The sequence below is a fragment of the Vespa velutina genome, chromosome 12, assembly GCF_912470025.1.
Source record: "Vespa velutina chromosome 12, iVesVel2.1, whole genome shotgun sequence".
Lineage (NCBI taxonomy): Eukaryota > Metazoa > Arthropoda > Insecta > Hymenoptera > Vespidae > Vespa > Vespa velutina.
The window spans coordinates 1,726,591-1,754,182 of NC_062199.1; the positions used below are offsets into that span (position 1 = coordinate 1,726,591).

General features: G+C 31.4%; 6 protein-coding genes across 8 annotated transcripts; 4 read left to right on the forward strand and 2 right to left on the reverse strand.

Annotated features, from left to right (window-relative positions):
* Positions 1–103: 103 nt before the first annotated feature.
* LOC124953327 (polyadenylate-binding protein 4-like) lies at positions 104–3,599 on the reverse strand. Its single transcript, XM_047504545.1, has 4 exons — positions 3,063–3,599; positions 2,331–2,641; positions 1,310–2,255; positions 104–939 (listed from the first exon to the last, which is right to left on the reverse strand). Exons 1-4 carry the CDS (start codon positions 3,253–3,255, stop codon positions 497–499), a joined length of 1,893 nt encoding a protein of 630 aa, XP_047360501.1. The 5' UTR covers positions 3,256–3,599; the 3' UTR covers positions 104–496.
* A 933-nt stretch (positions 3,600–4,532) lies between these two features.
* On the forward strand, positions 4,533–11,000 carry LOC124953362 (trafficking protein particle complex subunit 8). Its single transcript, XM_047504619.1, has 10 exons — positions 4,533–5,148; positions 5,359–5,800; positions 5,927–6,172; positions 6,243–6,746; positions 6,879–7,398; positions 7,470–7,655; positions 7,739–8,491; positions 8,563–8,719; positions 8,847–9,948; positions 10,041–11,000. Exons 1-10 carry the CDS (start codon positions 4,992–4,994, stop codon positions 10,306–10,308), a joined length of 4,335 nt encoding a protein of 1,444 aa, XP_047360575.1. The 5' UTR covers positions 4,533–4,991; the 3' UTR covers positions 10,309–11,000.
* An 819-nt stretch (positions 11,001–11,819) lies between these two features.
* Positions 11,820–15,707, forward strand: LOC124953313 (dihydrolipoyllysine-residue succinyltransferase component of 2-oxoglutarate dehydrogenase complex, mitochondrial). Of its 2 annotated transcripts, XR_007102202.1 has the most exons (10): positions 11,820–12,098; positions 12,675–12,699; positions 12,853–12,901; positions 13,050–13,120; positions 13,249–13,376; positions 13,438–13,794; positions 13,853–14,028; positions 14,123–14,573; positions 14,662–14,879; positions 15,545–15,707. XR_007102202.1 is itself a non-coding variant. In XM_047504522.1 (9 exons), the coding sequence occupies exons 1-9, from the start codon at positions 12,024–12,026 to the stop codon at positions 14,794–14,796; spliced, it is 1,467 nt and encodes a 488-aa protein (XP_047360478.1). In that variant the 5' UTR covers positions 11,821–12,023; the 3' UTR covers positions 14,797–15,150. The 2 variants fall into 2 exon arrangements, 1 of the variants encoding a protein (XP_047360478.1); XM_047504522.1 differs by lacking the exon at positions 15,545–15,707 and having other exon boundaries at positions 11,821–12,098; positions 14,662–15,150.
* A 425-nt stretch (positions 15,708–16,132) lies between these two features.
* LOC124953314 (26S proteasome regulatory subunit 4) lies at positions 16,133–18,383 on the forward strand. The gene is made up of 5 exons (XM_047504523.1): positions 16,133–16,280; positions 16,538–17,099; positions 17,209–17,595; positions 17,683–17,918; positions 17,987–18,383. The coding sequence occupies exons 1-5, from the start codon at positions 16,278–16,280 to the stop codon at positions 18,119–18,121; spliced, it is 1,323 nt and encodes a 440-aa protein (XP_047360479.1). The 5' UTR covers positions 16,133–16,277; the 3' UTR covers positions 18,122–18,383.
* Positions 18,130–19,211, reverse strand: LOC124953317. The gene is made up of 2 exons (XM_047504526.1): positions 18,732–19,211; positions 18,130–18,642 (listed from the first exon to the last, which is right to left on the reverse strand). Exons 1-2 carry the CDS (start codon positions 18,843–18,845, stop codon positions 18,262–18,264), a joined length of 495 nt encoding a protein of 164 aa, XP_047360482.1. The 5' UTR covers positions 18,846–19,211; the 3' UTR covers positions 18,130–18,261.
* Positions 18,541–20,509, forward strand: LOC124953316 (DNA-directed RNA polymerase III subunit RPC6). 2 transcript variants are annotated; one of them, XM_047504525.1, is made up of 5 exons: positions 18,541–19,077; positions 19,142–19,191; positions 19,308–19,926; positions 19,995–20,156; positions 20,234–20,509. In XM_047504525.1, the coding sequence occupies exons 2-5, from the start codon at positions 19,187–19,189 to the stop codon at positions 20,306–20,308; spliced, it is 861 nt and encodes a 286-aa protein (XP_047360481.1). In that variant the 5' UTR covers positions 18,541–19,077; positions 19,142–19,186; the 3' UTR covers positions 20,309–20,509. The 2 variants fall into 2 exon arrangements, with proteins under 2 accessions (XP_047360481.1, XP_047360480.1); XM_047504524.1 differs by lacking the exon at positions 19,142–19,191.
* The last annotated feature ends 7,083 nt before the right edge of the window (positions 20,510–27,592 follow it).

Below are 27,592 nucleotides of genomic sequence, written 5' to 3' on the forward strand. Positions count from 1 at the left end.
TTATTTATTTTCATATTTTTATATAACAATTTTCTTCTTTCTTTTTCTTTCTATAATACACAATTTATCGTATCATTGAATTCTTAGAGAAAAAAAAAAAAGGTTCAACAGTAGGTTTTATTTTTATTTGAAACTTCAATTGAAAATTATAAAGGTTATTATACACGATCGTATACACTTAATACAACACATTCAATTAAAAAACCAGGGTGATAGAATAAAAATCAAGTCGATTTCTACCATCAAAGAAAAATTTATTATCATAAAACTTGAAGAAAATCCTCTCGCGATCAATATTAGTTTTCAAATATAACTTGGTTGTTTTTCGCCATTACATAACAATCGCTTAAGCCATCATAAAGCTTTTTAGGAGGAAATTTTTAAACTGAGGATTAATTGCAAAATGACAAAAAAGAGAGAAAGAAAAAAAAAAGAGAAAAAAATTAAAGTTAATTAAAATGATACGATAAAAATGACAGCTTAATTTTTATGGCGTTTATTCTTTTTTCGAAGCCACAGCCTGCTTGGCTTGATGAGCCTGCAGTACTGCCACAGCCTCCTCAACCTTGGCCTTCAATGATTCGTTATGCTCCAACATATGAAGGAGTTCCGAATTATCAATCTCTAACAACATTCCTGTGATCTTCCCAGTGAGTTGTGGGTACATGCATTGAATCAACGGGAACAAACGTTCTCCCAACATTTGTTTCTGCTCCTGTGGAGGAGCAGCTGCTAACATGGAGGCAGTCAATGGTTCTTGGCCTTGAATATGAACTGCCTGTTGGACTGGAGCTTGAGCAGGAACTGCCATTGCTTGCGGAGGATTGCGCATATTTGAAGTGTACTTATAATTGGATGGACGACTCTGAGGAGAAACCCCAACTGCTTGTCCAGCCATAGAACGTCCTTGCATGTTTGCACCACCTACCGTTTGTTGACCTATAATAAAAATTAATATTTAACATTTATTCTCTGTATGATAATATTTTAATTATGATACAAATATAGACATTACGAAGACTATAATAACAACAACAACAACAACAACGACAACAACAACAACAACAACAACAACAACAATTATAATAATAATAATAATAATAGTAATAATAATAATAATAATAATAATAATAATAATAATAATAATAACAATAATAACAATAACAATAATAATAATAATAATAATAATAATAACAATAAAAATAATAATAATAATAATAATAATAATAATAATAATAATAATAATAATAGTAAAATAATATCACGTATTATTTTATTAATAAATAATTAAAGATCTAAGCAGTCTTACCTGTAATTGGCCTGGCAGATAGTGTATTGCGCATAGTACCAGCTTGGGCAGCCGGAGCTCGAGGAGCAGCTCTGAATGGTCCTTGCATAGCAGCAAAACCTGAACTACCAGTCTGTGCATTGGGTCGTACTTGATTTGGTTGTGCTGGCCAACGGGGTGTCGCACGAATCTGTGAAATTTGTGCTGGCCCATAAAATCTTTGTGGTTGAGGAATAGTAGGTAAATAATAACTGCCAGCACCACCAGGTTGAAATATTTGGCCCATTTGTTGCATACGCATGTTAGCCATGCGTTGCATATATTGTGAGGCAAGATGAGCCTTACGATCTTCTTTACGTTGAGCTAAAGCAACGTATAACGGTTTGGAACCTACTATACGACCGTTCATTTCTGTTACAGCCTTAGTTGCTTCTTCTGGGGCTGAAAAACATACAAAGCCAAATCCTTTGCTACGTCCTTCTTCCATCATGACTTTTGCGGAGGTAATAGTTCCAAAAGGTGTAAATTCTTTTCGTAGACGTTCATCGTCGATGGTGTCATCCAAATTCTTTACGTAAAGATTAACACCTTGATAACGGTTTAACCGTTCTATCTTCATTTGCTCAAACTTTCTCTTTAATTCTTGTTGACGTTCCGCCTTCTTTTGAGCTCTACCTACATACATGCATTTTCCTTCTGCCACTTCTTTTCCATTTAATTCCAAAACAGCTTGTTCAGCGGCATCAGGATCTTCAAAGGCGACGAAACCAAAACCTCGAGATTTCCCGTCATCTTTATTCATCACTTTATGACTGATGATGGTCCCATATTTCTCAAACATCTCTTTTAATTTATCATCGGTCATGTCTTCTCCAAAATTTTTTACATAAACATTGGTAAAAAGCTTCGCTTTTTCTCCTAATTCTTTTTCACGTTCTTTGCGAGGGATAAACTTACCGACATAAACCTAAAAATTTAAGAATAACAATAATATAAATATAAAAAAATGTAATGAAAAGTACAATAATAAATGGTATATCACCTTCTTCCCGTTTAATAACATTCCGTTTACTTTGTCGATAGATTTGTTAGCGGCTTCTTCGGTTTCAAAATGAACAAAACCATATCCCTTAGATGCACCCGACTCGTCTTGAGCAACTTTGCAACTAAGTATATTACCAAAAGCAGAAAATGTATCGTACATTGCTTTATTGTCTATATTTTTATCTAAATTTTTAATGAAAACATTTCCAACACCAGATTTCCGAAGGGAAGGATCACGTTGGGACCACATGATTCTTATAGGCCGCCCTTTAATCATATCAAAATTCATCGTATCCAGTGCGCGTTCAGCTAAAATATAAAACATATATCGATAATGTTTAACATCAAAAACATTAAATTACTTATGAAATAATTCCATATAAATAAACAAAATCATACACATTCGGTTTGGGGGGAAATCATAACAATTGTTTGCGGCAAAAATAGATTGTTAATAGACATACGAAATAAAAATTATTATACATATTGGCATAAGATTAAAAAATAATATTTTTTTAAAGAATAAATGATATTATAAACGTCGAATAGACGGCATGAATCGTTCAATCGTCATCCATTATTCAAAGTATTGCGAGATCCAATATGGTGGCTTTGCACAATGCATTGCACGTGCCATGAGCGCATAAATAAAGCATGGTAAGACGGTAAGAGGAAGTGAGAATTTCGTTGTTTCTTTCATGCGTATGATTAACAACAGTAAAATACTCACCATCAGCAGGTTGTTGAAAGTTGACATAAGCGTAACCAAGAGATCGTCTGGTAATCATATCACGACAGACGCGTATAGAAAGTACAGGGCCAGCCGACGAAAACTTTTCAAACAGCATCGCCTCGGTGATGTCGGTATGCAAATCTCCCACATAAAGCGAAGCCATAGGGTAGTTTGGAGCTCCTGGATTCATTTTTGTAGTTTACCTGGTCTTACGGGCCGTTAACGATGAAAATTTCTCTGCTTTTTGGTTTTCCTTGATTCTTTCAATATGGCTTGCCTTCAGACCACGTCGCTCTTCGTAAAGCAATTACTATTTTTTTCCACACTTTATTTAGGTATCGCGGTTTTCAGCAACAGTTTTACGATTTTTTTGTTTGTATTTTTTGCAATTTTATATTTTTTTTTGGATTTTTTTATAGGAGAGTTATTTCACGAATGGAAGTGGGTTGTGTGACCTATTTTGTGGAAAAAGGAGACACAACCACACGTGAACACAACTCTACTCTTAATGAGGAAGAGGCGTTGAAAGTAGTCCTCCTTACGCTTATATACACAACCGTAGAATGCACTTAGCGGATAGAAAATAGTCCCTTTTCTATAGCTTTAGGCGCCATCTTTGATTATTCTCTACGAAGAAGTTTATATATTTCTTTCTATTAAAATGATAAAAGTTTCTATTAATCAATTTTTTCTTAATCTATTCGAATGATTATTAATAAAGTTATTTTTTAACGAATAAATAAATATAATTTTATTATACAAAAAAATACAACCAATAAATACGAAGAAGCGCCAACATCTAATGACCAATCACAATGCTCGATAAACATCGTGATGTTATACACTATTCAACACTCATATGTGATTGGTTGTTACTTTCACTGAATCTGGATAATATCACTAAATCTTATTGTGATATATTAAAAATAAAAAAATATATATATAACAATGTTATTACGATATTCAAACATGAATAATTTGAATCTGTAAATAATTTTATTATGATTATACTTATTATATGTTAGTAATAAAAATTTTGGTGTAATGTTTTGAATAATCACGTGGTTATGTATTATTAACTTGATTGGTTAAATTTGTCTGGAACTTTATTATTTCTTATATTACTATGTTCTCACGTGGGATTAGAAATTAAAAAACCATCTGTTGATAAGTGTTAAAATATAAATTACGTCATATTTTGATACCAGTATTATTTGTATCATAAATAATATAATCGTTCGATCTTCAACATATACTTTTACCTTGACGAATTATTGAAAATTTATATAGAACAAAGGAAAATCGTATCGACACATTTTTCGGTTTTTTTTTTTTTTTTTTTTTCTTATTTACCTATGTCAAATTTTTAAATAAATAAAACAGGAAGTTTATCCTATTTGATCTATCGATATGTAAAAACGCGAGTAGTGATTCATATTTAGCGCCATTTTGATTGATGAAAGGGGTTACGAGTTTGTAGATGGCGCGAAATATCATTTATATTAAGGAAAATAATAAAATTGTGGTCTCATGGAAATGTCCGCTCTGTTTGATACACTCTGGGTTAGTTGTATTCATCAATAAGACTACATTTTCAACGAAGATGTTAAGTCAAGAGGGAAGAATATAATATGATTAAAAAGAAAACATGATGGGTCGTTTTCTGAAATCTAATGTACTCGTAGTATTTAATAGACAGCTGTTCCAGTCCGGTAGACATGTTCATCTTTATGAGCGAAGTACTATGTTGCTTCCGTTGCTGTCACTTTTATTCACGTAAAATAATGCGTAGATCTAGTGTAATTATGAATGCAAATATGTGTGTATGATTGTAGTGTTCGTAGTACTTAATAAAAAAAAAAAAAAAAGGATTCGTTCGCTCGTTAAAAAAGAAAAAAATTGTAATAACCATTATAAGAAATAGTAATGGCTCAATGCAAGTTAACCCCACGGGAATTTATCAGCAATACCTTTTCGCCACAAATTGCTGCAGTATGTACATCTGCTGCCGATGCAACATGCCAGAAAAATAATTTATCATTTGTCGAACTTTTGCAACCATTCTGCAAATTAAATACCGAAGGTAATGATGTTTATAAGAAAAAAAAAAAAAAAAAAAAAAAAAAAAAAAAAAAGAGTATCTTTTGTGTTTCACAATTTTTTAATTAAAAGTTACTTGCTATCTCACAATTATTGTTGTGTATAAAATTGTTGTGAAGAATATAAAACATGTTGGAACATTAACTATGTCAATATGATAAATGTTTTATTATTTTACATATTATTATTCTAGGACATTTCAAAGATCCACAAGGAAATATTGTAACCGTTCGAAATCTTCGACTTTCTATACAAGATGTTAATGCACATCCACCTGAACCTAGCATTGCAAGGAAAATGCTGAATGAAGCTGTTAGCTCGGCAATGTGTGAACGTACTACTGTTATTCGTATTGGAACAATTGATTTAGACATTCCTCTATCTGTTCCATGGTTTGAAGCATGGAGAGAAATGTTTCTTAGCGTACAGTTTCCTTCTGATCATGAGTTTACAAGACATTTTCTTGCCTGCATGATCGTTGTTTCAACAGCAGATGAAAATCCTTTAGACAAAGTACAAGTAATGGGTTCACAATTACACCAAAGTATTCCTGGAAAATTACCAAAGTGGTTTAATAACAATGCATTAAGATATTACATCCTAATACATGATGCCTTATTGGATGATAAGAACAAGTAATTGTTTTATTTTTCTATGAATACAGTAGAAGTTATTTACTTCTATATTTGAATACACACATATATATATATGTATGTATAAATATATATATATATATATATTTCATTTGTTTACTTTAACAGGGCAGAGACTGTTTTTACAGAAATGAAAAATATTTATGGTGCTAATAATTGTTTCCTTTTACAAATGAATTCACGACCACCAGGACAAATTGATGATAATTCACATTTACCAGATCCTTGGAGTCAATTTCTAATAAAACGTACGGAATTATCAAGTGGTAGCGAACAAAATAGTTCACCACGTACTCCAGCAGATACAGGAGGTGTATCCGCTATGCCAAACGAAGTCACAACAGAGTCTGAGAAGTAAATATTGCGCGATAGACAATTGTCATGACGCATTGATATCTTTAACTTAATGTTATCTCTATTACAGATCAAGTCAAGCTGGAACACCGATTGTTCCACAAAATAATACATTAGTTTCTCCAGATGTAGCTGATACAATTAGTCTTTCTTCTGAAGTATCAGAACCTAGTAATGTGCAATTAGAAGTTGGACAAGAAGCAGTGTCCGTAACTATTCATCCTCTTAGTCCAGAGAGTGATAAGTTACATAATATTAGTTCTACTACTAATATTAAAGCTCATATAGCTAGTAATTCTCCAATTAATGCCAATGTTTGGGCAGATTCTCCAAATTACATTACTGCACAACATGGTGCTCGATTATCTACACAAGATCTTGAAAGACTGAGATCACTTATAACAGAATTCTGTTTGAAGAGTTTATTACCATATGTCGAAAAACAAATTGGTTTATTAAATGATGTTATTTCAAATAAAAAAGGTGTTAGTAGATCACTTTTTAGTGCAACAAGAAGATTATTTGGTACGAATAAGCCAGGAGCACCAGGATCTGCTCCATTAAATGCTGTGATGTATGTTCTTATTATATGTTTATATATATATATATATATATATATATATATATATATATATATATTTATTTTTTTATTTACTTTGTTTATCAATTACTGTATAATGAAATATTGAATTTGTTTAAATTTCAGTTACACTGCAGAGTCTTCTGAGTTACAATTGCGTCGTTTGGGTGATTTGTGTTTTATATTCGGTCATTATTCGCTTGCTTATCAAGCGTATCATAGTGCAAAACGAGACTTTGCAGGCGATCAAGCATGGCTTTATTATGCAGGTGCTCTAGAAATGGCTGGTTTGAGTGCTTTCATGCAAGGTGAAATGAATCGAAAAACAATCGAGTATATGGATGATGCGATATTAACTTATTCAAATAGTTGTAAGATGCCACAATTTGCAACTAGAGCAACATTACTCAGTGCGGAATGCTTGAAGGGTCGTGGATTATATGGGGAAGCAGCAAAACAATTAATTCGTATGACAAGCGAAGATTCTGATCTACGTTCTGCTTTACTTCTTGAACAAGCTGCTTATTGTTTTATTGGTCCGAAAATGATGAGGAAATATGCGTTTCATGCAGTCTTAGCTGGACATAGGTTCTCAAAAGCAGGCCAACGGAAACATTCTTTAAGATGTTATCAACAAGCTTATCAGGTAATATTGATTAAATATTTTTTCTTACGTAATATCATAATGATAGATTCATATACATTTACTATTATTAGGTATATGATAATAGGGGATGGTCATTAGCAGAAGATCATATACACTTTACGATTGGTAGGCAAGCTGCTTCTTTAAAGCAAGTTCAAGAATCTGTCAAGGCATTTGAAAAATTATTGAATGCTAATAGTAAACAACCGGCACCGCAACAAGCTGCTTTTCTACGAGAATTTTTACATACTCATAATGTGAGTTAACAAACATGAAATTTAAATACCATTAATTCATATAGATTTTAATCGTTTTATTAAATCATTATATATTCCTATAGTTATTACTTCAAGAAGATGCTACAAATGACCAGGAGCTTCCTGTTTTGCCTTTACCATTAATAGATAGCAACAATGTTAAAGTATTATATGGCCATTTATGTGAATCAACTGAAAATAGTATTTCGGCGAGTCATGTATCGCTAGACGATGAAGATACGGACGATGTTAGATGGTCAAAAATGGAAGAAATACTTATAACCGAAGCTCAGGGAACACAACCTATGATATTTAAGCCATCCATTATATTGTATTCGAGTATAAGTAATAATACTATCAAACCAAATGCTGTCTTGAACGAGCCAGTGCATTTTTCTATTGAATTACATAATCCACTGCATATACCATTACCATTATCCAACGTAACTTTATTGTGGTCATTTACTAGTGTCAATAATACTATTACAAATGAAACAAACGTACTGGAAACATCGTCGGAATTAGAATTGGTTGATACACAAGTAATCAATTCGATAATGTTACATCCAGTTTGTAAACAACGTATTGTATTATCTTTGACACCTAAGCAAGTAGGGCAGGTAAAAGTCTTGGGCTTGAAGTATAATATGTCTAATCCAATTCATGCAACACTAGACCCACCAGTTATGAATCCGACAATTTTTGTTGCTGGAAAACGATTATTTGAGATCAAAGGTCCTAAATTAAAAAATGTTAAAGAAAAGCCAGGCGTACAAATGTATGCTGTGGATTATAGATTAGAAATGAATGTCATCAAAAAAGCTCCATATATACAGGTAAAAAAATAGTCGCTTATTTTATTTATTACATTATTCTAATGTTCGACTGAATTAAATTATGTTTATAGATCCATTTTAGCAAATTATCATCAGAAATGTTTTGTGGAGAAATACAAAAGGTTGAAGTAACTTTAAAAAATATAGGAAATGCGCCATTAACAAATATTTATGTTACTTCTGTCAATGCTAAGCTATTTTCATTAGGAAATGAAGATACACTCGATGGTAAAGTTTTTTTTATACCTAACTTTGATGTGTCTATATGTTTGTAATTTATTTATTTATATATATATATATATATATATATATATATATATATATACACATATATATTTATATATATAATTTTCAGAACATTCATTGAAGAAAAGCAATAAAGCTGTGACAAAAATTTTGCTACCTTCAGATAAAAATAACATTTTAAACGTAGGTGATGTTCATAAGATGCCATTGTGGATTCAAGCACCTCATAAAAAGGGAAATCATAGATTAGATTTACTTTTCTATTATGAAAATGTTGACTCTGAAAGTATTCCAAGGCATAGATTGTGCAGACACACGTGGCACTTGGAAGTATTGGATTCAATACAAATCAGAGCGACCGCATCCAGAAGCGCAGTATTTAAAGATACTTTACCGACATTAAATATGAAAATGTCTGTTAAAAACATGAATCAGATTCATGATATTATTACAAATGAAATTTCAATATTAGCTGTATCTTGCCAAAGCGATACTTGGTCAATATTTAGATCATCTGTCCTTCCGTCTAATATTATAGTACACCCACAAGAGATATTTCATTTATTGTTTAAATTACAAAAAAAATTGGATAACACAGCAATATTCTCTAATGTATCAATAATAGAAGATAATAAGAACGATGATATATCGGAAGTAACTTATCCATTCATGAATTTTATACAAAAGAGATATATTTTACCATTAGATATACATGAGAATGCAGCTGATATGCAATTGCAGCTCCAAGAAATTAATCAAAAGGATAAGGATCCTCTTCTAAACACCATGATGATGAATTCGGTTTTAATTATTAGATGGAAAAATAAAATAATAGAAAATGGTTGTGTCGTTAGGCAAGCAATTGGTCAGCATCATATTGATATAAAATATTTGAATCAAGTTTACAAATATCCAAAAGAAATGCAAGTAGAACAAAGCGAATATTGTGGACGTTTGAAGATATTTGGACCAGATAGGAATATACCAGATTTACCGATTACGCATAATAAAGAACAATTTGTAGGAATTGATCTTCAAACGAATGCAAACATGTTCTGTAAAAATGTAATAACATTTTCTTTAAGCCATCTCAGGCAAGGCGAGCATAATTTTAGAGAAAATAGACTTTGCATTATACCAGTTACAATGTATATACAAAATCATCTCCAATCAAAAATTGATGTCAGAATAAACACCATTGGAACTAGCAGGTAAATATGTGACTGCTAGACATTTAAAGGCATACACATATGCATTATTTATTCATTGAATTATATTTTAATTGATTTTTTTTATTTCACAGTGATACTCAACTTCCAAATATTAAAACTCAACTTTATTCACCACATGCTTCGACAAACTTTCGATATATTTGTCATTCAGCGATCAATTGTTGCATAGACTCTCTCGCACAGAATACTATAAAATTGCAAGCTATATTATCAGCTCCTGGTACATACAATTTAGCAGCAAGAATAGAAGTTTCTGTAAAAATTGTAAATAATAGAGAATTTATTCCTCAAGAATGGAATATGGAAAGTATATGCATTATGAAGAATGCAGCTGTATAAAATTTATTATTGCAATATTAGGTCTCATTGAGATAACAAATATCACATAAATTACTTTGTTTAATTTGATTAAAAATCATTCCTTTATATATCAATACATCTTATTAATTCTTTTATTACTCTACTTCTAATAGCATTTTATAGATCCGGAAAAAAGTATACATTTTTAATAGGAAAAAAAAAGGAAAAAAAAATCCGTTTAAAACGAAATCATTTTCAGAAATTTTTTTTGCGTAACTATAATATTTACTCGTAGCTATAATAAATCATATTGTTGAGAGAAGTAAAAGAAAATCTTGAAATAGAGAAACGATTTTAAATATTTGAAACTGCGATATTATAAAATAGAGGTATATGTAAAAAATTTGGAAATTAAGATTACATAAAACAGCAGAAATTTACAATTGGGGTTGATGGATCTACCTCATGAAACAATTTATCATATATAACTTATTTGTATATTATTATTTCCATAATAATTCCAAACGTGTGAGGTATAATTTACTCGATTATTAAAACGATTAATTAATGGAATACATTGAAAAAACATTAGACATCACAATTAATATTTCATATCGGTACTAAATACATGAACATGAAACATTGACGCTCATTACGTCATTGACGTATATTTTTATTGACGTTCCTTAAAAACTGTATTCTAAAAAATGAAATTAATTTATTTATCATTTCATAGGAAATTTAATCATTTGAGCGTGCATTTTCCAATTTAGATATTTTCATTGTTTATTAATGTTTATTTATATCATAATCATATTTTACATTTGTCTCTTCATTATCATATATCTTTATATATGTGTCTGGTTTTCTTTTTTTTCTTTTTTTTTTTTTTTTTAGACTTATAATTTATTAGAAATTATAGAACAGTTTGTGAAATAGCATATGATGAATATATCAAATCTCTTCATTAACATCAAAGTAACTTAAGAAAAGGAAAAAAGAAGAATTTGAACAAAATATAGGCAGATAATTAAAAAATTGTATGAACTTGTATTTCATGTATTTTATGTACAGAGAATATTTTAAATAATATATATATATATATATATGTAAATAGACTTTCATACTGTAGTATGTACCTATTCAAAGACAAATATAGGATCAGATTAATAATATATTGCATTTATAAATTGATTTTCTTTCGCATTACTATCAGATATGCAATATATTTAATTCGAAGATCACCTTCTACAAAAAAATGTAACTAAATTGTAGGTATATATATATATTATATATATATATATATATATATATATATATATATATATATATATACATGTATTATATACACAGAGAGAGTGTATATATTTAATTTATATGTATCATTTTGATGAATTATTTAATCTATTATCACACTGCAATTTCACTATATATATATAACATACTGCAAATGCAAGAAAAAGAACGTAATTAAAACAATTTATTAAAAATAAAGAGAGATTACAATAAAAAATTTATATATATATATATATATATTCATATTTTTTAGAAATATCAAATTGCACCATTTTTATGCAATAACGTTGAAGTGAATTTTTTTAAATTTAGCACACGAACAAAATCAACCAATCAACCTTTAGTATTACTACGCAAACTCCAAATATTTCTCTCTAGACATTTGATTTCCCAGCTTTTTCGATGTGCTTGTGCTACCATCACAAGACGTACACCCGAGTATAATTTTCTATCTGAGAATGGCCGCGATGTTGTCCAACTGTTCGCGGTATGCGCCTCGTGTGATATCACGAATTTCTATATTACAAAATAAGGTAAATGTCGTTACGGTCACTGATTTTAGTGACGACGTTATTTCTATGGTAATATATGAATTCGTATAATTAAATTTCCAATGTTCTTTGAAATAATTTTGATAAGGAAACTTGAGATGTCGAAATTACACCACTCTTTACCTTCTTTATTGTTATATAACAGAAAAATGTAGTTCTTTTTTAATTTCATTCTTATCTTATTAATTCATTAAAAAATCATTGTAATTCTACACGCACATATTTTATATATATATATATATATGTAAGTATCTATATATATCTATATATATATATATTAGTTTATTCATTTGTAAATTTTCTAATTAATATCTTTTTAATAATCTTAGTAAATTTAATGAATAAAATATTCTACTTTCATTCAAGAGCAATACTTATTTGTGTCTTTTTTATTATATGCAATGCATTTTATTTAAATGATAATATTGTCACTGCGCTAATCAATCATTAATGTCATATTTTTGTATAGAATTATTTTACTAATTATTAATGATACATAAATCAATTAATTTCATGATAGATGAGCAAAGTTACAATTCCACATCACTTTTTTTGCAGGTTGTGAGATCCTTACAAAAAGAAGGTAAGGTTAATCATTATTAGGGACAGTATATGTTAAGAAAGTGATGTGATATAGCCAGTTCTAAAAAATATTATCTTTATAGAGTGCCATTAGATGACATTAAGGATAATTATGAATACATAACCTATTAATTACATAAAATCATTTTTGTAGGACGTGTATTATATATCCATACCAAACATGTGGATGTCACAACTTCATTGTAAGTAAAATAATCTATTTATAAGAAGAATATATATGTGTATCTACATTATTTCAATGTATTTAATTTTCAATTAGTATGTATGATAGCGTTTTTTTCTACAGACTTTTTAGATTAGAAATTATTTCTTTTTAATATTGTTATCTAGATATTCTAAAAATAGCACGATTCATCGATGGAAAATCTCAACTAGACATTTACGTTCCACACCTGCATTGTGTAAGCAAATATTAATTATACTTTCTAGTATAATAAATTAAAGTAGTTTATATAAAATATTATTCGATCAAAATATTTTATATAAAAATCAATACAAAATATTGTTATAATACTTTAATTTATAATAGGGGAGATAAAAGAAGTTGTAGTACCAGCATTTGCAGAGAGTGTTAGTGAGGGAGATGTGAGGTGGGAAAAAAAAGTTGGTGATCTAGTAAAGGAAGATGATGTCTTATGTGAAATTGAAACTGACAAGGTAAACTTACCATAAAGTTTTTTATAATAAATTATTTGATTATTATATTAATATATTTCAGACTTCAGTTCCTGTTCCTTCACCTGGACCAGGTGTTATAAGAGAGATCTATACTAAAGATGGTGATACTGTAAAACCAGGGCAAAAATTATGTACCATCGATATCGGCGCTACTGATGGTGTAGCTGTAGATGCATCAAAGGCAAAACCTGCAGAAGCTGCACCACCACCTCCTCCACCTCCTACAGCTGCACCTCCACCGCCTCCACCTCCTGCAGCTGCAGCTCCACCACCACCGCCTCCACCACCACCGCCTCCACCAGTAACTCCATCTGCTGTACCACCGCCTAGTGCTAAACCTCCACCTCCCCAACCACCTATTGCATCTATTCCAGTTGCTGCCATCAAACATGCACAGGTGAGAAAAAATGATATATATTGAAGTAATTTCTTATTTAAAAAATTATGTTTTTTAGTCATTGGAAGGAGCAAAAGTTCAGTTACCACCAGCAGATTATACACGTGAAATAATTGGTACAAGAACAGAGCAAAGAGTTAAAATGAATAGAATGCGTTTACGTATAGCGGAAAGATTAAAAGATGCACAAAATACGAATGCCATGTTAACGACGTTCAATGAAATTGATATGAGGTTATTTATAATTTTATTATACCGTTGAATTTATCAAGATAAAATCCATAAATGCATTGGTACTTATATTGATAATTTTCTTTTTTTTTTCCAGTCGTATTATGGAATTCCGTAAAACTCATCAAGATAGTTTCACGAAGAAATACGGTATCAAGTTAGGATTCATGAGTCCATTTATTGCGGCGAGTTCTTATGCTCTCAAAGATCAACCTGTTGTTAATGCAGTTATCGATGGCACCGATATAGTATACAGAGATTACGTTGATATTAGCGTTGCAGTAGCTACACCAAAAGGTCTTGTTGTTCCTGTTATACGTAGTGTGGAAAATAAAAATTTTGCCGACATAGAAATTGCTTTAGCTGCATTAGGAGATAAAGCTAGAAAAGGAAAAATATCCGTAGAAGATATGGATGGCGGTACTTTTACAATAAGTAATGGTGGTGTATTTGGTTCTCTTTTGGGAACTCCTATAATAAATCCACCACAAAGTGCTATTTTAGGAATGCATGGTGTTTTTGATAGACCTATTGCAGTTAAAGGACAGGTAAATATTTGATTCTTCGTTTAGTTGATATAATTTCTACTTATAAAGGAAAAAAAAAGAAAAAATACTTATGCAATAAATTTTACAGGTTGTCATCCGACCAATGATGTATGTAGCTTTAACATATGATCATCGATTAATCGATGGTCGCGAAGCTGTGATGTTTTTGAGAAAAATTAAAGATGCAATAGAAGATCCAAGAATAATATTAGCTGGTCTTTAGACAGAACGATAACATTCTTTCTTATTCAATCACTTTAAACACACCTCTTATCCCTTTATGGGATATTTTGTACATCTCTCTGTGTACGCTGCTCTATTGTATTATATTTTATTCATTTGGAAGAAATGATATATACCAGTAAAGTTGTGATGACTGAGATTAAAAGGAAGTAAGACAGATGTCTAAAATAGAATACAAAGCAATTTTAGTACATCACAAGGACATCGCGTTATACATACATAAATTCGAAATCTGTACTTATATTAATTTAATCAGATTTATTTCTCGCATATACCTGGTCTTTTAATGTATCATACTTTTAATTTAAAAGTAAAGTATAAATTATATACTGTCCATTTAATATCAGTTATAAACTTTAATCCTTTTTAATGTGTTTCAACATAAATATTATTTTAGTATAAACTTATAAATATTTTATACATTGAATAACTAAAAACTATATCGAGTAATTATTGCTCGTTATTCCAAGTTTGAAGTTAATTGCACGACTACATATTCCAATAATCATAAGGACAGTTTCCTATTTTATAAATGAATGACCAAAACTATATCATTCTTGTAATTATACAATTATTTACAACACAATTGTATATATTAAGTTTGTCAAATCCTAGAATTTTTAATATTTAGTTTATACATGTATATGTGTGTGTGTATATATACATATATATATATATATATATATATGCGCACACATACATAATGTAATTAAATTAAATTGTTTTAGGGAAATCATCTGCTATTTATTTTGGGTTTTATTAACTCCACTATGAGAACAAAGATTTATTTATGAGGTGTCAGAGGAGTGATGATCAGCAAGAGTTAGAGAATACTCTATTGAAAATAGATGTATGTAAATGCTACAATAAAATCTCAGTGATTTACCAGTCGTTAGTATTGTTAATAAAACAGAAATATACCATTAAAAGAATTTTATATATATACATATATATATATAATATATATATATATATATACTTTATAAGAAAAATATTTTCAATTTTGCATTCATGACGTATATCGTGACGTATAAACTCGCACACATTTATATGTATATGACACAATTTTTTGCACTTGAAATAAACACAAGCAAAAGATTAATTTTTTGAAATGTTTCACAAATTAAAATAATTCCCTTTAAGACAATATATATTTCATATGAGATGCAACTAAATAATAATATAATATTAATATATATTTGTTCACTTACGTTTTATTATCAATTATTTAACAATTCGACAAAGTGAAATGCGTATTACACGAACTAATAATATTGGTATTAAATAAATAAGACTAATTGAAGTTATTTAATTTACCACTTTTGATTGGTCTGAATTCGACCAATCGCAGCACAAGCTATTGTAAACGATTCATTCAGTACGTAATACAGTCGTTCTCTGTAAACGCGATTTCTATGAATGACTTCGCCGTTTCTCATAGTGTTGTGTGGTTGATTAAAAATGGTAAGTTGTCAAAATTGTGATTATTAATGTGAAAAATAGTATAACTTTATATAAATAGGATATAATTTAAACGATAGAAATATTTTCTACGTGTACGTATTCTAATTTATAGAAATATATAGCATTATAAAAATTTTTAGGTTAATTGTAAGAATTGGTAACACGAATAAAACATATTTATGTGTCACATATTAGAAATATTTGTAATCCTGGAATAATAAATACTTTAATACGATAATGATACGTTTTCTATCTAGGGGCAAAATCAATCTGGTAGTGGTGGTACAGGTGGAGACAAAAAAGATGATAAAGATAAAAAGAAGAAATATGAACCACCTATACCTACGAGAGTAGGAAAAAAGAAGAGACGTACTAAAGGTCCAGATGCAGCTTTAAAATTACCTCAAGTAACACCTCATACGCGTTGCAGATTGAAACTTTTAAAGCTTGAACGTATAAAAGATTATTTGCTTATGGAAGAAGAATTTATTAGGAATCAAGAACGCCTAAAGCCACAGGAGGAGAAGAATGAAGAAGAAAGATCAAAAGTGGATGATCTTCGTGGAACACCAATGTCCGTTGGAACATTAGAAGAAATCATCGATGATAATCATGCTATAGTATCTACTTCTGTTGGGTCGGAACATTATGTATCGATTTTATCATTTGTCGATAAAGATCAATTAGAACCTGGTTGTTCCGTATTATTGAATCACAAAGTTCATGCTGTAGTAGGGGTATTAGGTGATGATACAGATCCTATGGTTACAGTAATGAAATTAGAAAAAGCTCCGCAAGAAACATATGCAGATATTGGAGGTATACAATAGATTTTGAATCATTCAAAAAAGCTTATATATATTTTTCTATAATATTGTATCATAAAAATGTAACAAAAAAAATATTTTTCTATCTTAAAATATTTTAGGACTTGATACTCAAATTCAAGAAATTAAAGAATCTGTAGAATTACCATTAACTCATCCAGAATATTATGAAGAGATGGGCATTAAACCTCCTAAAGGAGTTATACTATATGGACCACCTGGGACGGGTAAAACGCTTCTGGCAAAAGCTGTAGCTAATCAAACATCTGCAACTTTTCTTAGAGTTGTTGGTTCTGAACTGATACAAAAATATTTGGGTGATGGTCCCAAACTTGTAAGGGAATTATTTAGAGTTGCAGAGGAACATGCTCCATCCATAGTTTTTATAGATGAAATTGATGCAGTAGGAACAAAAAGATATGATAGTAATAGTGGCGGGGAAAGAGAAATTCAAAGGACTATGTTAGAACTCTTAAATCAACTTGATGGTAATCATTACATTAATGTAATTTAATTGTTATTACCGTTCAATATTTCTCATAATATTTATGTAATATTCCTTTGATATAAATTAGGTTTCGATAGTAGGGGAGATGTAAAAGTTGTTATGGCTACCAATAGAATAGAGACATTAGATCCAGCATTGATAAGACCAGGACGTATTGATAGAAAAATAGAATTTCCATTACCGGATGAAAAAACTAAAAGAAGGATTTTCAGTATTCATACTAGTAGAATGACCTTAGCACCAGATGTAAATTTAGCAGAATTAATTATGGCAAAGGATGATTTGTCTGGTGCAGATATAAAGGTATAATATATTTATGTATAATACTCTATTTAACGTAGTATTGTTAATTATAATCGATTCTTTTTTAGGCTATATGTACTGAAGCTGGTTTAATGGCATTACGTGAACGTCGTATGAAAGTTACTAGTGATGATTTCAAAAAATCTAAAGAAAGTGTTTTGTATCGTAAAAAGGAAGGATCACCGGAAGGATTATACTTATAAACAAGAAATTATTTACACACATCTTATTCTTTATTTACTGCTAATATAAGAACATCATTCGTGTCAATACAAACTTATTAACAAAAAACAATATCGTACAATATTTATTCCTATAATTCTTTAAAATATAAATATAAAAATCATATATTCGGTGCTAATTTGTGGATATCGATATTATTTTTTACCATGATCAACTCAAGATTTTTATGTAATGTCTTGATAACATTCTTAGAATATGTTTTTTGCTTCTCTATAATATCTATAAATGGCATGTCTTCTATTTGTCCATTAACATCTTTATTTTGCGATTCTTCGTTGCATATATAACATATACCCTTTTTAGTTTCATGAAGTATATCTTTTACAACCGAAGATAGTTCCATATTTTGTTGCATAGAACTAATTAGACCTTTATATTTTCCTAACATAAATGCTGTATTGAAAGCGTCTTTATAGCCCATATCAAATCCTTCTTGAAACACCGATTCTTGTCCATCTTCTATACCTTCTTTATAACCAATCTGGAAGAAAAGAAATAATTTGTAAAATTATTGATCTTGATTTTAAAAATATAAAATAATAAAAATAATTATTTACATTAAAAACTTACAGTAGAAGCTGCAGTGATAAGTCGATCCCAGTTCTTATAACCTATAAAGAGATCTTCATCTTCCAGTGCTTGTTTGTTTAAAGAATCAATCACAGTATTCAAAGGATCTTCCATTTTATATGATATTCTCGAATAATTTAATTAATGATTAATTGATGATTTGACAAAAATTATAATATGTTTATTATTCGTTTGAAAAGTATCATATAAGTTTCAATTCATAAGTATTGTATCAGTTCACGTATTATTAATAAGAAGATCAAATGGAAACCGAAACAAGTACATCAGAAGAACGAGACAAGAGTACATCTAATGATCCTAATGGTCTTGATACAATAGAACAAAAGTATGTTTATACTACATATTTAAATACATACTATGACTTTTACTCGATTGACTTTGTTTATTAGGTTAGAAATGTAACTGAAAGGTGAAGAGAGCTTGTATTGAATAATATGACGTATGGCATAAATTTTTCGAACTTCAAATAATCTTAATGTATTACATATATATATATATATATATATATATATATATTTTTTTTTTTCTTTTTTTATATTTTTATAATATTTACAGAATAATTGCTTTGGCACAAGCAAGACCAAAAGGAATATCTGACAAAGATTTGGTGAGTGAAATTCCAAATATACAACCAGCCCAAAGAGCACAGATTATAAATAAGTTATTATCTCAAGGATATTTCGATTTGTTTAAACATGGTGGATCATTACTTTATCGGTTAAAAGATCCATCTAAAACAAAAATTGCTAAGGGTGCTGATAATGAAGAGAAAATTGTATATAGTATAATTGAAGAAGCTGGGAATAAAGGAATATGGATTAGAGACATAAGATTTAAATCTAATCTAATGCCTATTCAATTGAATAAAATTCTCAAAAGTTTGGAAACCAAGAAGTTCATTAAAGCGGTGAAGTCTGTAGCAGCTAGTAAAAAAAAAGTATACATGCTCTATAACTTAGAACCGGATAGATCTGTTACTGGTGGTGCATGGTATCAAGATCAAGATTTCGAAGCAGAGTTTGTAGATATTCTTAATCAACAGTGTTTTCGATTTTTGGAACAAAAAAGAGAAGAAGCGAATAAATGGGACGGCGGACCTATAGATGCTAGAAATATAGCATTCGCCTCATCTAAAGAAGTTTGGAAATTTATTTCAGATTTAGGAATAAGCAAGGTTTTCATTTGTTATTATCATACAATAAACTATATCCTGGTATCAATATTAATCAAATATATTTCTAGGTAAAATTGTCGGTTGAGGATTTGGAAATGATTTTGAACACTTTGATATACGATGGAAAAGTAGAGAAAACATTATCCAGTGATGGAAGCAATTTATATAGATCCGTACAACCTTTATTAACTTCTCCAGGGCTAATTAAAGTCCCTTGTGGAGTTTGTCCTGTAAATTTTATATTCTTTTTAATTTTTCATTAACTATTGCAATGTATTATACATTAATATGCTTGTGTGTAATGTAGGTCAGAAAAAATTGTTGCGATATAGGAGATGTTACACCTACGAAGTGTCAATACATCATGGAGTGGATGGATTGAAAATATTATGAGGATGATTTCTCGATAGATATAATAAAATGCAAGGATATCACTTAAAGGACCCACCGATCAATTACACACAATTACTACCTATAAAAAAAAATTAGGACAAAATTAATAAAAATAAATGAAGTAATTTACTCTCCACGTCTGTACATAATTTATAAAATATAATTTAAACAAGTACAATTAAGAATGTAACATGTGAGTACTTCTTTAACGTTTAGTTAGAATTAGAAAGAAAAGATTTTGGAAAAGAATTGAAATATGCAGCCATTCGCTCGGTAATACTTGCGTTATAAGATTTACAATTAGAGTTTGCAAGTAATACCGACCCAGGTCTCACTACGTGGAAGTTGCTGCATGTGGAGACCCACGGGCTAACGGTGATTCTAATTTACTCTAAAATCCGCGTTCCGCGATACCGATCCCTTATGCCTTCCGCTTCGGACATCTAGGGCGACTTAGCTAACAGGAGGTATATAGCCTTAGCTACAGGGACCCCACTTACAGAGAGCTTTACCGTTCGACACACTCGCCTCAGGCATAACGGATTATTATGCACATCTGAATTCGTGCTTCCGAATTTCGAACAATCAAAGCGCATTTATCGCGTTCGCGGCACTCACGTGTGTTATAATTACGTAGATTCTACTGTTCTATCCAAATTCGCGAAGTAATCTAATCGAAATGTCGAAGAAATAAAACAAAGTCCCCGGTAGGACTTTTAATCGCGCACGCGAACATTTACGTGTGTGTTAGAATAACGGTGACTCTAAGTTGAAATCCGAAGTGACATGAGTTAACCGGTATTATGACTCTCGATGATATTTGATCGAGGGATTTTCCCCCGCTTACAAATAACATGATCGTCATAATGTCAATCAGCTACATGTACTGCACTACTAGGTGACACCGTTCGCGCACCCCGAATTTCAACACTAAACGGAAGTCCATGATAGGACTTTTAATCGCGCCCGGACACCCACGCAATTGTTCGGAAAACGGTGACTCTACTCTAAATAAACTAATCGAATATTCGAGCAAACAAAACGAAGTCCCCGGTAGGACTTTTAATCGCGCACGCGAACACTCACGTGAGTGTTAGAATAACGGTGACTCTAAGTTGAAATCCAAAGTGACATAAGTTAACCGGTATTTTGACTTTCGATGTTATTTGGTCGAGGGATTTTCCCCCGCTTACAAATAAGAGGATCGTCATTACATCGGCTAACTACATGTACAGCACTACAAGGCAAGCCGTTCGCGCACCCCGAATTTCAACACTAAACGGAAGTCCATGATAGGACTTTTATCGCGCCCGGACACCCACGCAAGTGTTCGGAAAACGGTGACTCTACTCTAAAAAAACGCGTTCGCGAGGTAATCTAATCGAATATTCGAGCAAATATAAACGAAGTCCCCGGTAGGACTTTTAAATCGCGCCCGCGTACATTCACGTAAGTGTTAGAAAAACGGTGACTCTACTCTAAATTCGCGTTTTCGATACGAACAATCAAACGAAGTTTATTCGCGCCCGAGAACACCCACGCTTGTGCACGCCGACACGCGCGCCAGTGTTCTTCCTATCCTTCCCGTATCCGCGTGTAAAACTCGATGATGAATCGGTGATCCAAACTGGAGAAAACGAAGAAACGGAGAAAATATGAGAAAGAAAAGAAAAGATAGACGAGACCTTCGCGGACATCATAATATTGGTCGATGATCCCTCGATGATCCCTGAAAAATAAGAACAGAAAGAGACAAAATATGAGATATAATAGAAATCTAGAGAAAGAAAAGCAATCAATAAAAGCAATTGCAGCCAGCATAGAAGCCCATACTCATGGATTTTTAATCGCGAGTATTAGAAAAACGGTAACTGTACTCCAAAAATCGAATTCGCGAGATAAATCGAATTTACTTACATATAAAACGAAATCCCCCATAAGACTTTTATCCGCACCGTGAATATCCATGCCTCTGCCTGCCGACGTTCTTCCTATTCTCTTCGTATTCGCGTGTAAAAATCGATGATGAATCGAGTCATGCAACGATGTTTTCGACCGCAGATGAATCCATTCCTCGATGATCTATACTGGAAAAGAAGAAGCTAAGGAGAAAATAAAATAAAGAAAGAAAATATATAAAATAGAACATAATATATATATATATATAGATTATAAATAGAATATAAATATAATAGAGAATAAATACACATAAATAAATAAGAAAGCTAAAGAAAGAAACGAAGAAAGAAGCAGCTCTTCACGATGCTGAAGAAGCAGCCCGCATCATCCCATGGGATCTACCTAAGACATATAAATCATAATTAATAAGAATATATTAATAACATAATTAAAAACATAAATACATAAATAAAAAGAAATAACATAATTAAATTCTGAAAAGACATAATAAAAAGAAATAACATGTTAATAACATAATTAAAAACATAAATACATAATTAAAAAGAAATAACATAATTAAATTCTGAAAAGACATAATAAAAAGAAATAACATGTTAATAACATAATTAAAAACATAAATACATAATTAAAAAGAAATAACATAATTAAATTCTGAAAAGACATAATAAAAAGAAATAACATGTTAATAACATAATTAAAAACATAAATACATAATTAAAAAGAAATAACATAATTAAATTCTGAAAAGACATAATAAAAAGAAATAACATAATTAAATTCTGAAAAGACATAATGAAAATAAATAACATATTAATACCATAATTAAAAACATAATTAAAGAAAAAAAATATGAGATAGAAAAGAAACCTACAGAAAGATAAGAAAATGTAAGCAGCTCTAGACGATGTTGAACAGCAACCCGCACAGAGGCCCTCACCCATGAGCCCCACCCATGGGTCCCACCCGAGATTATAAACCATAATTAATAAGAGTATATTAACGATAAAATTAAAAACATAATTAAAAATGAAAAATATAAGATAAAAAAGTGAGCCGGAAAAAAAAGAAAGGGGTGCCCCAGAAAGAGAAGAAAGCGAAGTTTTACACGATGCTGAACAGCAACCCGCACAGAGGCCCTCACCCATGAGCCCCACCCATGGGTCCCACCCAACATATATAAAAGATAATTAGTGAGAGTAATTAAAAATAAATAGAAATGACAGCGGATATAAAAGTATGATAGATAAATTTCCTTTTCGTTTCTGTTAGAAATAATTGTACAATTAATTCTATTATACTTCATCTTTTGAAGTATTATTAGCGATATATAATGGATATATGTTAATGTTTAGTTGGAATTAGATTGAAAAGATAATGGAAAAGTAATATGCAGCCATTCGCTCGGTAATACTTGCGTTATAAGATTTACAATTAGACTTTGCAAGTAATACCGACCCAGGTCTCACTACGTGGAAGTTGCTGCATGTGGAGACCCACGGACTGACGGTGACTCTACTCTAAAATCCGCGTTCCGCGATACCGATCCGCGATACCTTTCCGCTTCAATGCACTGGCTTCTTAACTAACAGGGTATGCGTAGCTTAGCTACAGCACACCTCTTACAGATAGCTCCACCGTTTGCACCGTCCGCTTCAGACATAACGGATTATTAAGCACATCCGTATTCGTGCTTTCCGAATTTCGAACAAACAAAGCGCACTCCTTAGAAATACTAATCGCGTCGCGACACTCACGTGTGTGTTATAATTACGTAGATTCTACTGTTAAGCCGAAATTCGCGAAGTACCCCCATCGAAATTTGCAAAAAATCAAACGAAGTCCACGGTAGGACCTTTAATCGCGCACGAACACCCACGCGTGTGTTAGAAAAACGATGATTCTACTCTACAATTCGCGTTTTCGATTCGAACAATCAAACGTAATATAATCGCGCCCGAGAACACCCACGCCTGTGCCCGCCGACACGCGCGTCAGTGTCCTTCCTATCCTTCCCGTATTCGCGCGTAAAAATCGATGATGAATCCTGCCATGTGATGTATCATCCGGCCGCTGATGAACTTATCCCTCGATGATCTATACTGTAAAAGAAAAAAAAAAGAGGAAATAAAAGAACACAAAAATATATAAAACAAAATAATATATATATACATATATAAAATACAAAAGAAAATAAATATATATAAATAGATAAGAGACATAGAAAAAGAAACAAAAAGAAAAGCAGCATGCACCATCGCATGGGTCCTACCTGTAACATATAAATCATAATTAATAAGAATATATTAAAAACATAATTAAAACCATAATTAAAAACATAATTAAACACATAATTAGAAATATAATTAAAAACATAATTAAAAGCATAATTAAAAGCATAATTAAACACATAATTAAAAACATAATTAAAAATAAAAAATATGAGATAGAAACGAGAGCCGGAGAAAGAAAAGAGAGCCCCAGAAAGAGAAGAATAGAGAGCCCCAGAAAGAAAAGAAAAGAGAAAGAGCACTATATGATGCTGAGACAGCAACCCGCACAGAGGCCCTCACCCATAGGCCCCTCCTATGGGTCCCACCCGAGATATATAAAGGATAATTAATGAGAGTAAATAAGAATAAATAGAAATGACAGCGAACATAAAAGAGAGATAGAAAAATTTCCTTTTCGTTTCTCTGAGAAATTATTGTACAATAAATTTCTGCTATATTTCTTCTTTTAAAGTATTATTAGCTATATAGAATGACAATATGTTAATGTTTAGTTGGAATTAGTTTGAAAAGATATTGGAAAAGTAATACAATATGCAGCCATTCGCTCGGTAATACCTGCATTTAAAAATTTACAATTAAACTTTGCAAGTAATACCGACCCAGGTCTCACTACGTGGAAGTTGCTGCATGTGGAGACCCACGGACTGACGGTGACTCTACTCTAAAATCCGCGTTCCGCGATACCGATCCGCGATACCTTTCCGCTTCAATGCACTGGCTTCTTAACTAACAGGGTATGCGTAGCTTAGCTACAGCACACCTCTTACAGATAGCTCCACCGTTTGCACCGTCCGCTTCAGACATAACGGATTATTAAGCACATCCGTATTCGTGCTTTCCGAATTTCGAACAAACAAAGCGCACTCCTTAGAAATACTAATCGCGTCGCGACACTCACGTGTGTGTTATAATTACGTAGATTCTACTGTTAAGCCGAAATTCGCGAAGTACCCCCCTCGAAATATCGAAAAAATCAAACGAAGTCCACGGTAGGACCTTTAATCGCGCACGAACACCCACGCGTGTGTTAGAAAAACGATGATTCTACTCTACAATTCGCGTTTTCGATTCGAACAATCAAACGTAATATAATCGCGCCCGAGAACACCCACGCCTGTGCCCGCCGACACGCGCGCCAGTGTCCTTCCTATCCTTCCCGTATTCGCGCGTAAAAATCGATGATGAATCCTGCCATGTGATGTATCATCCGGCCGCTGTTGAACCTATCCCTCGATGACCTATACTGTAAAAGAAAAAAATAAAGAGGAAGTAAAAGAACAAAAAAATATATATAATAAAACACAATATATATACAGATTATAAATAGAAAATAAATAAAATAGAAAATAAATATATATAAATAGATAAGAGACCTAGAAAAAGAAACGAAAAGAGAAGCAGCATGCACCATCGCATGGGTCCTACCTGTAACATATAAATCATAATTAATAAGAATATATTAAAAACATAATTAAAACCATAATTAAAAACATAATTAAACACATAATTAGAAATATAATTAAAAACATAATTAAAAGCTTAATTAAACACATAATTAAAAACATAATTAAAAAGAAACATCATAAATAAATATTAAGAAAACATAATTGAAAAAGAAAAATATGAGATAGAAAAGAGAGCCGGAAAAAGAAAAGAGAGCCCCAGAAAGAGAAGAATTGAGAGCCCCAAAAAGATAAGACAAGAGAAGCAACTCTATATGATGCTGAGACAGCAACCCGCACAGAAGCCCTCGCCCACAGGCCCCACCCGTGGGTCCCACCCGAGATATATATAAAGGATAATTAATGAGAGTAAATAAGAATAAATAAGAATGACAACGGACATAAAATTGTGATAGATAAATTTCCTTGTCGTTCTGTAAGAAATCATTGTACAATAAATTCTATTATATTTCTTCTTTCGAAATATTATTAGCTATATAAGATGGAAATATGTTAATATTTAGTTGGAATTAGATTGAAAAAATATTGCAACAGTAATATAGTATGCAGCCATTCGCTCGATAATACTTGCGTTATAAGATTTACAATTAGACTTTGCAAGTATTAACGACCCAGGTCTCACTACGTGGAAGTTGCTGCATGTGGAGACCCACGGGCTAACGGTGACTCTACTCTAAAATCCGCGTTCCGCGATACCGATCCGCGATACCTTTCCGCTTCAATGCACTGGCTTCTTAACTAACAGGGTATGCGTAGCTTAGCTACAGCACACCTCTTACAGATAGCTCCACCATTTGCACCGTCCGCTTCAGACATAACGGATTATTAAGCACATCCGTATTCGTGCTTTCCGAATTTCGAACAAAGCGCACTCCTTAGAAATACTAATCGCGTCGCGACACTCACGTGTGTGTTATAATTACGTAGATTCTACTGTTAAGCCGAAATTCGCGAAGTACCCCCATCGAAATTTGCAAAAAATCAAACGAAGTCCACGGTAGGACCTTTAATCGCGCACGAACACCCACGCGTGTGTTAGAAAAACGGTGACTCTACAAATCGCGTTTTCGATTCGAACAATCAAACGATATATAATCGCGCCCGAGAACACCCACGCCTGTGCCCGCCGACACGCGCGCCAGTGTTCTTCCTATCCTTCCCGTATTCGCGCGTAGAAATCGATGATGAATCCCGCCATGCGACGAATCATCCGGCCGCTGATGAACTTATCCCTCGATGATCTATACTGTAAAAGAAAAAAAAAAGAGGAAATAAAAGAACACAAAAATATATAAAACAAAATAATATATATATACATATATAAAATACAAAAGAAAATAAATATATATAAATAGATAAGAGACATAGAAAGAGAAACAAAAAGAAAAGCAGCATGCACCATCGCATGGGTCCTACCTGTAACATATAAATCATAATTAATAAGAATATATTAAAAACATAATTAAAACCATAATTAAAAACATAATTAAACACATAATTAGAAATATAATTAAAAACATAATTAAAAGCATAATTAAAAGCATAATTAAACACATAATTAAAAACATAATTAAAAATAAAAAATATGAGATAGAAACG

Bases quoted from the DNA above. Each gene is read 5' to 3' on its own strand.
- LOC124953316 (XM_047504524.1), top strand. From the start codon at position 18,995: ATGGAAACCGAAACAAGTACATCAGAAGAACGAGACAAGAGTACATCT. The intron at 19,927-19,994 runs GTTTTCATTTGT...ATATATTTCTAG, and splicing joins CAGATTTAGGAATAAGCAAG to GTAAAATTGTCGGTTGAGGA. The intron at 20,157-20,233 runs GTAAATTTTATA...TGTGTAATGTAG, and splicing joins TCCCTTGTGGAGTTTGTCCT to GTCAGAAAAAATTGTTGCGA.
- LOC124953362 (XM_047504619.1), top strand. From the start codon at position 4,992: ATGGCTCAATGCAAGTTAACCCCACGGGAATTTATCAGCAATACCTTT. The intron at 6,173-6,242 runs GTAAATATTGCG...TCTCTATTACAG, and splicing joins GTCACAACAGAGTCTGAGAA to ATCAAGTCAAGCTGGAACAC. The intron at 9,949-10,040 runs GTAAATATGTGA...TTTATTTCACAG, and splicing joins AACACCATTGGAACTAGCAG to TGATACTCAACTTCCAAATA.
- LOC124953327 (XM_047504545.1), bottom strand. From the start codon at position 3,255: ATGAATCCAGGAGCTCCAAACTACCCTATGGCTTCGCTTTATGTGGGA. The intron at 2,642-3,062 runs GTGAGTATTTTA...TTTATATTTTAG, and splicing joins CTTTCAACAACCTGCTGATG to CTGAACGCGCACTGGATACG. The intron at 2,256-2,330 runs GTGATATACCAT...TTAAATTTTTAG, and splicing joins TGTTATTAAACGGGAAGAAG to GTTTATGTCGGTAAGTTTAT.
- LOC124953317 (XM_047504526.1), bottom strand. From the start codon at position 18,845: ATGGAAGATCCTTTGAATACTGTGATTGATTCTTTAAACAAACAAGCA. The intron at 18,643-18,731 runs GTAAGTTTTTAA...CTTTTCTTCCAG, and splicing joins TTATCACTGCAGCTTCTACT to ATTGGTTATAAAGAAGGTAT.
- LOC124953314 (XM_047504523.1), top strand. The intron at 17,596-17,682 runs GTAATCATTACA...GATATAAATTAG, and splicing joins ACTCTTAAATCAACTTGATG to GTTTCGATAGTAGGGGAGAT. The intron at 17,919-17,986 runs GTATAATATATT...ATTCTTTTTTAG, and splicing joins TGTCTGGTGCAGATATAAAG to GCTATATGTACTGAAGCTGG.
- LOC124953313 (XM_047504522.1), top strand. From the start codon at position 12,024: ATGGCCGCGATGTTGTCCAACTGTTCGCGGTATGCGCCTCGTGTGATA. The intron at 12,700-12,852 runs GTAAGGTTAATC...TCATTTTTGTAG, and splicing joins GAGATCCTTACAAAAAGAAG to GACGTGTATTATATATCCAT. The intron at 14,029-14,122 runs GTTATTTATAAT...TTTTTTTTCCAG, and splicing joins TTCAATGAAATTGATATGAG to TCGTATTATGGAATTCCGTA.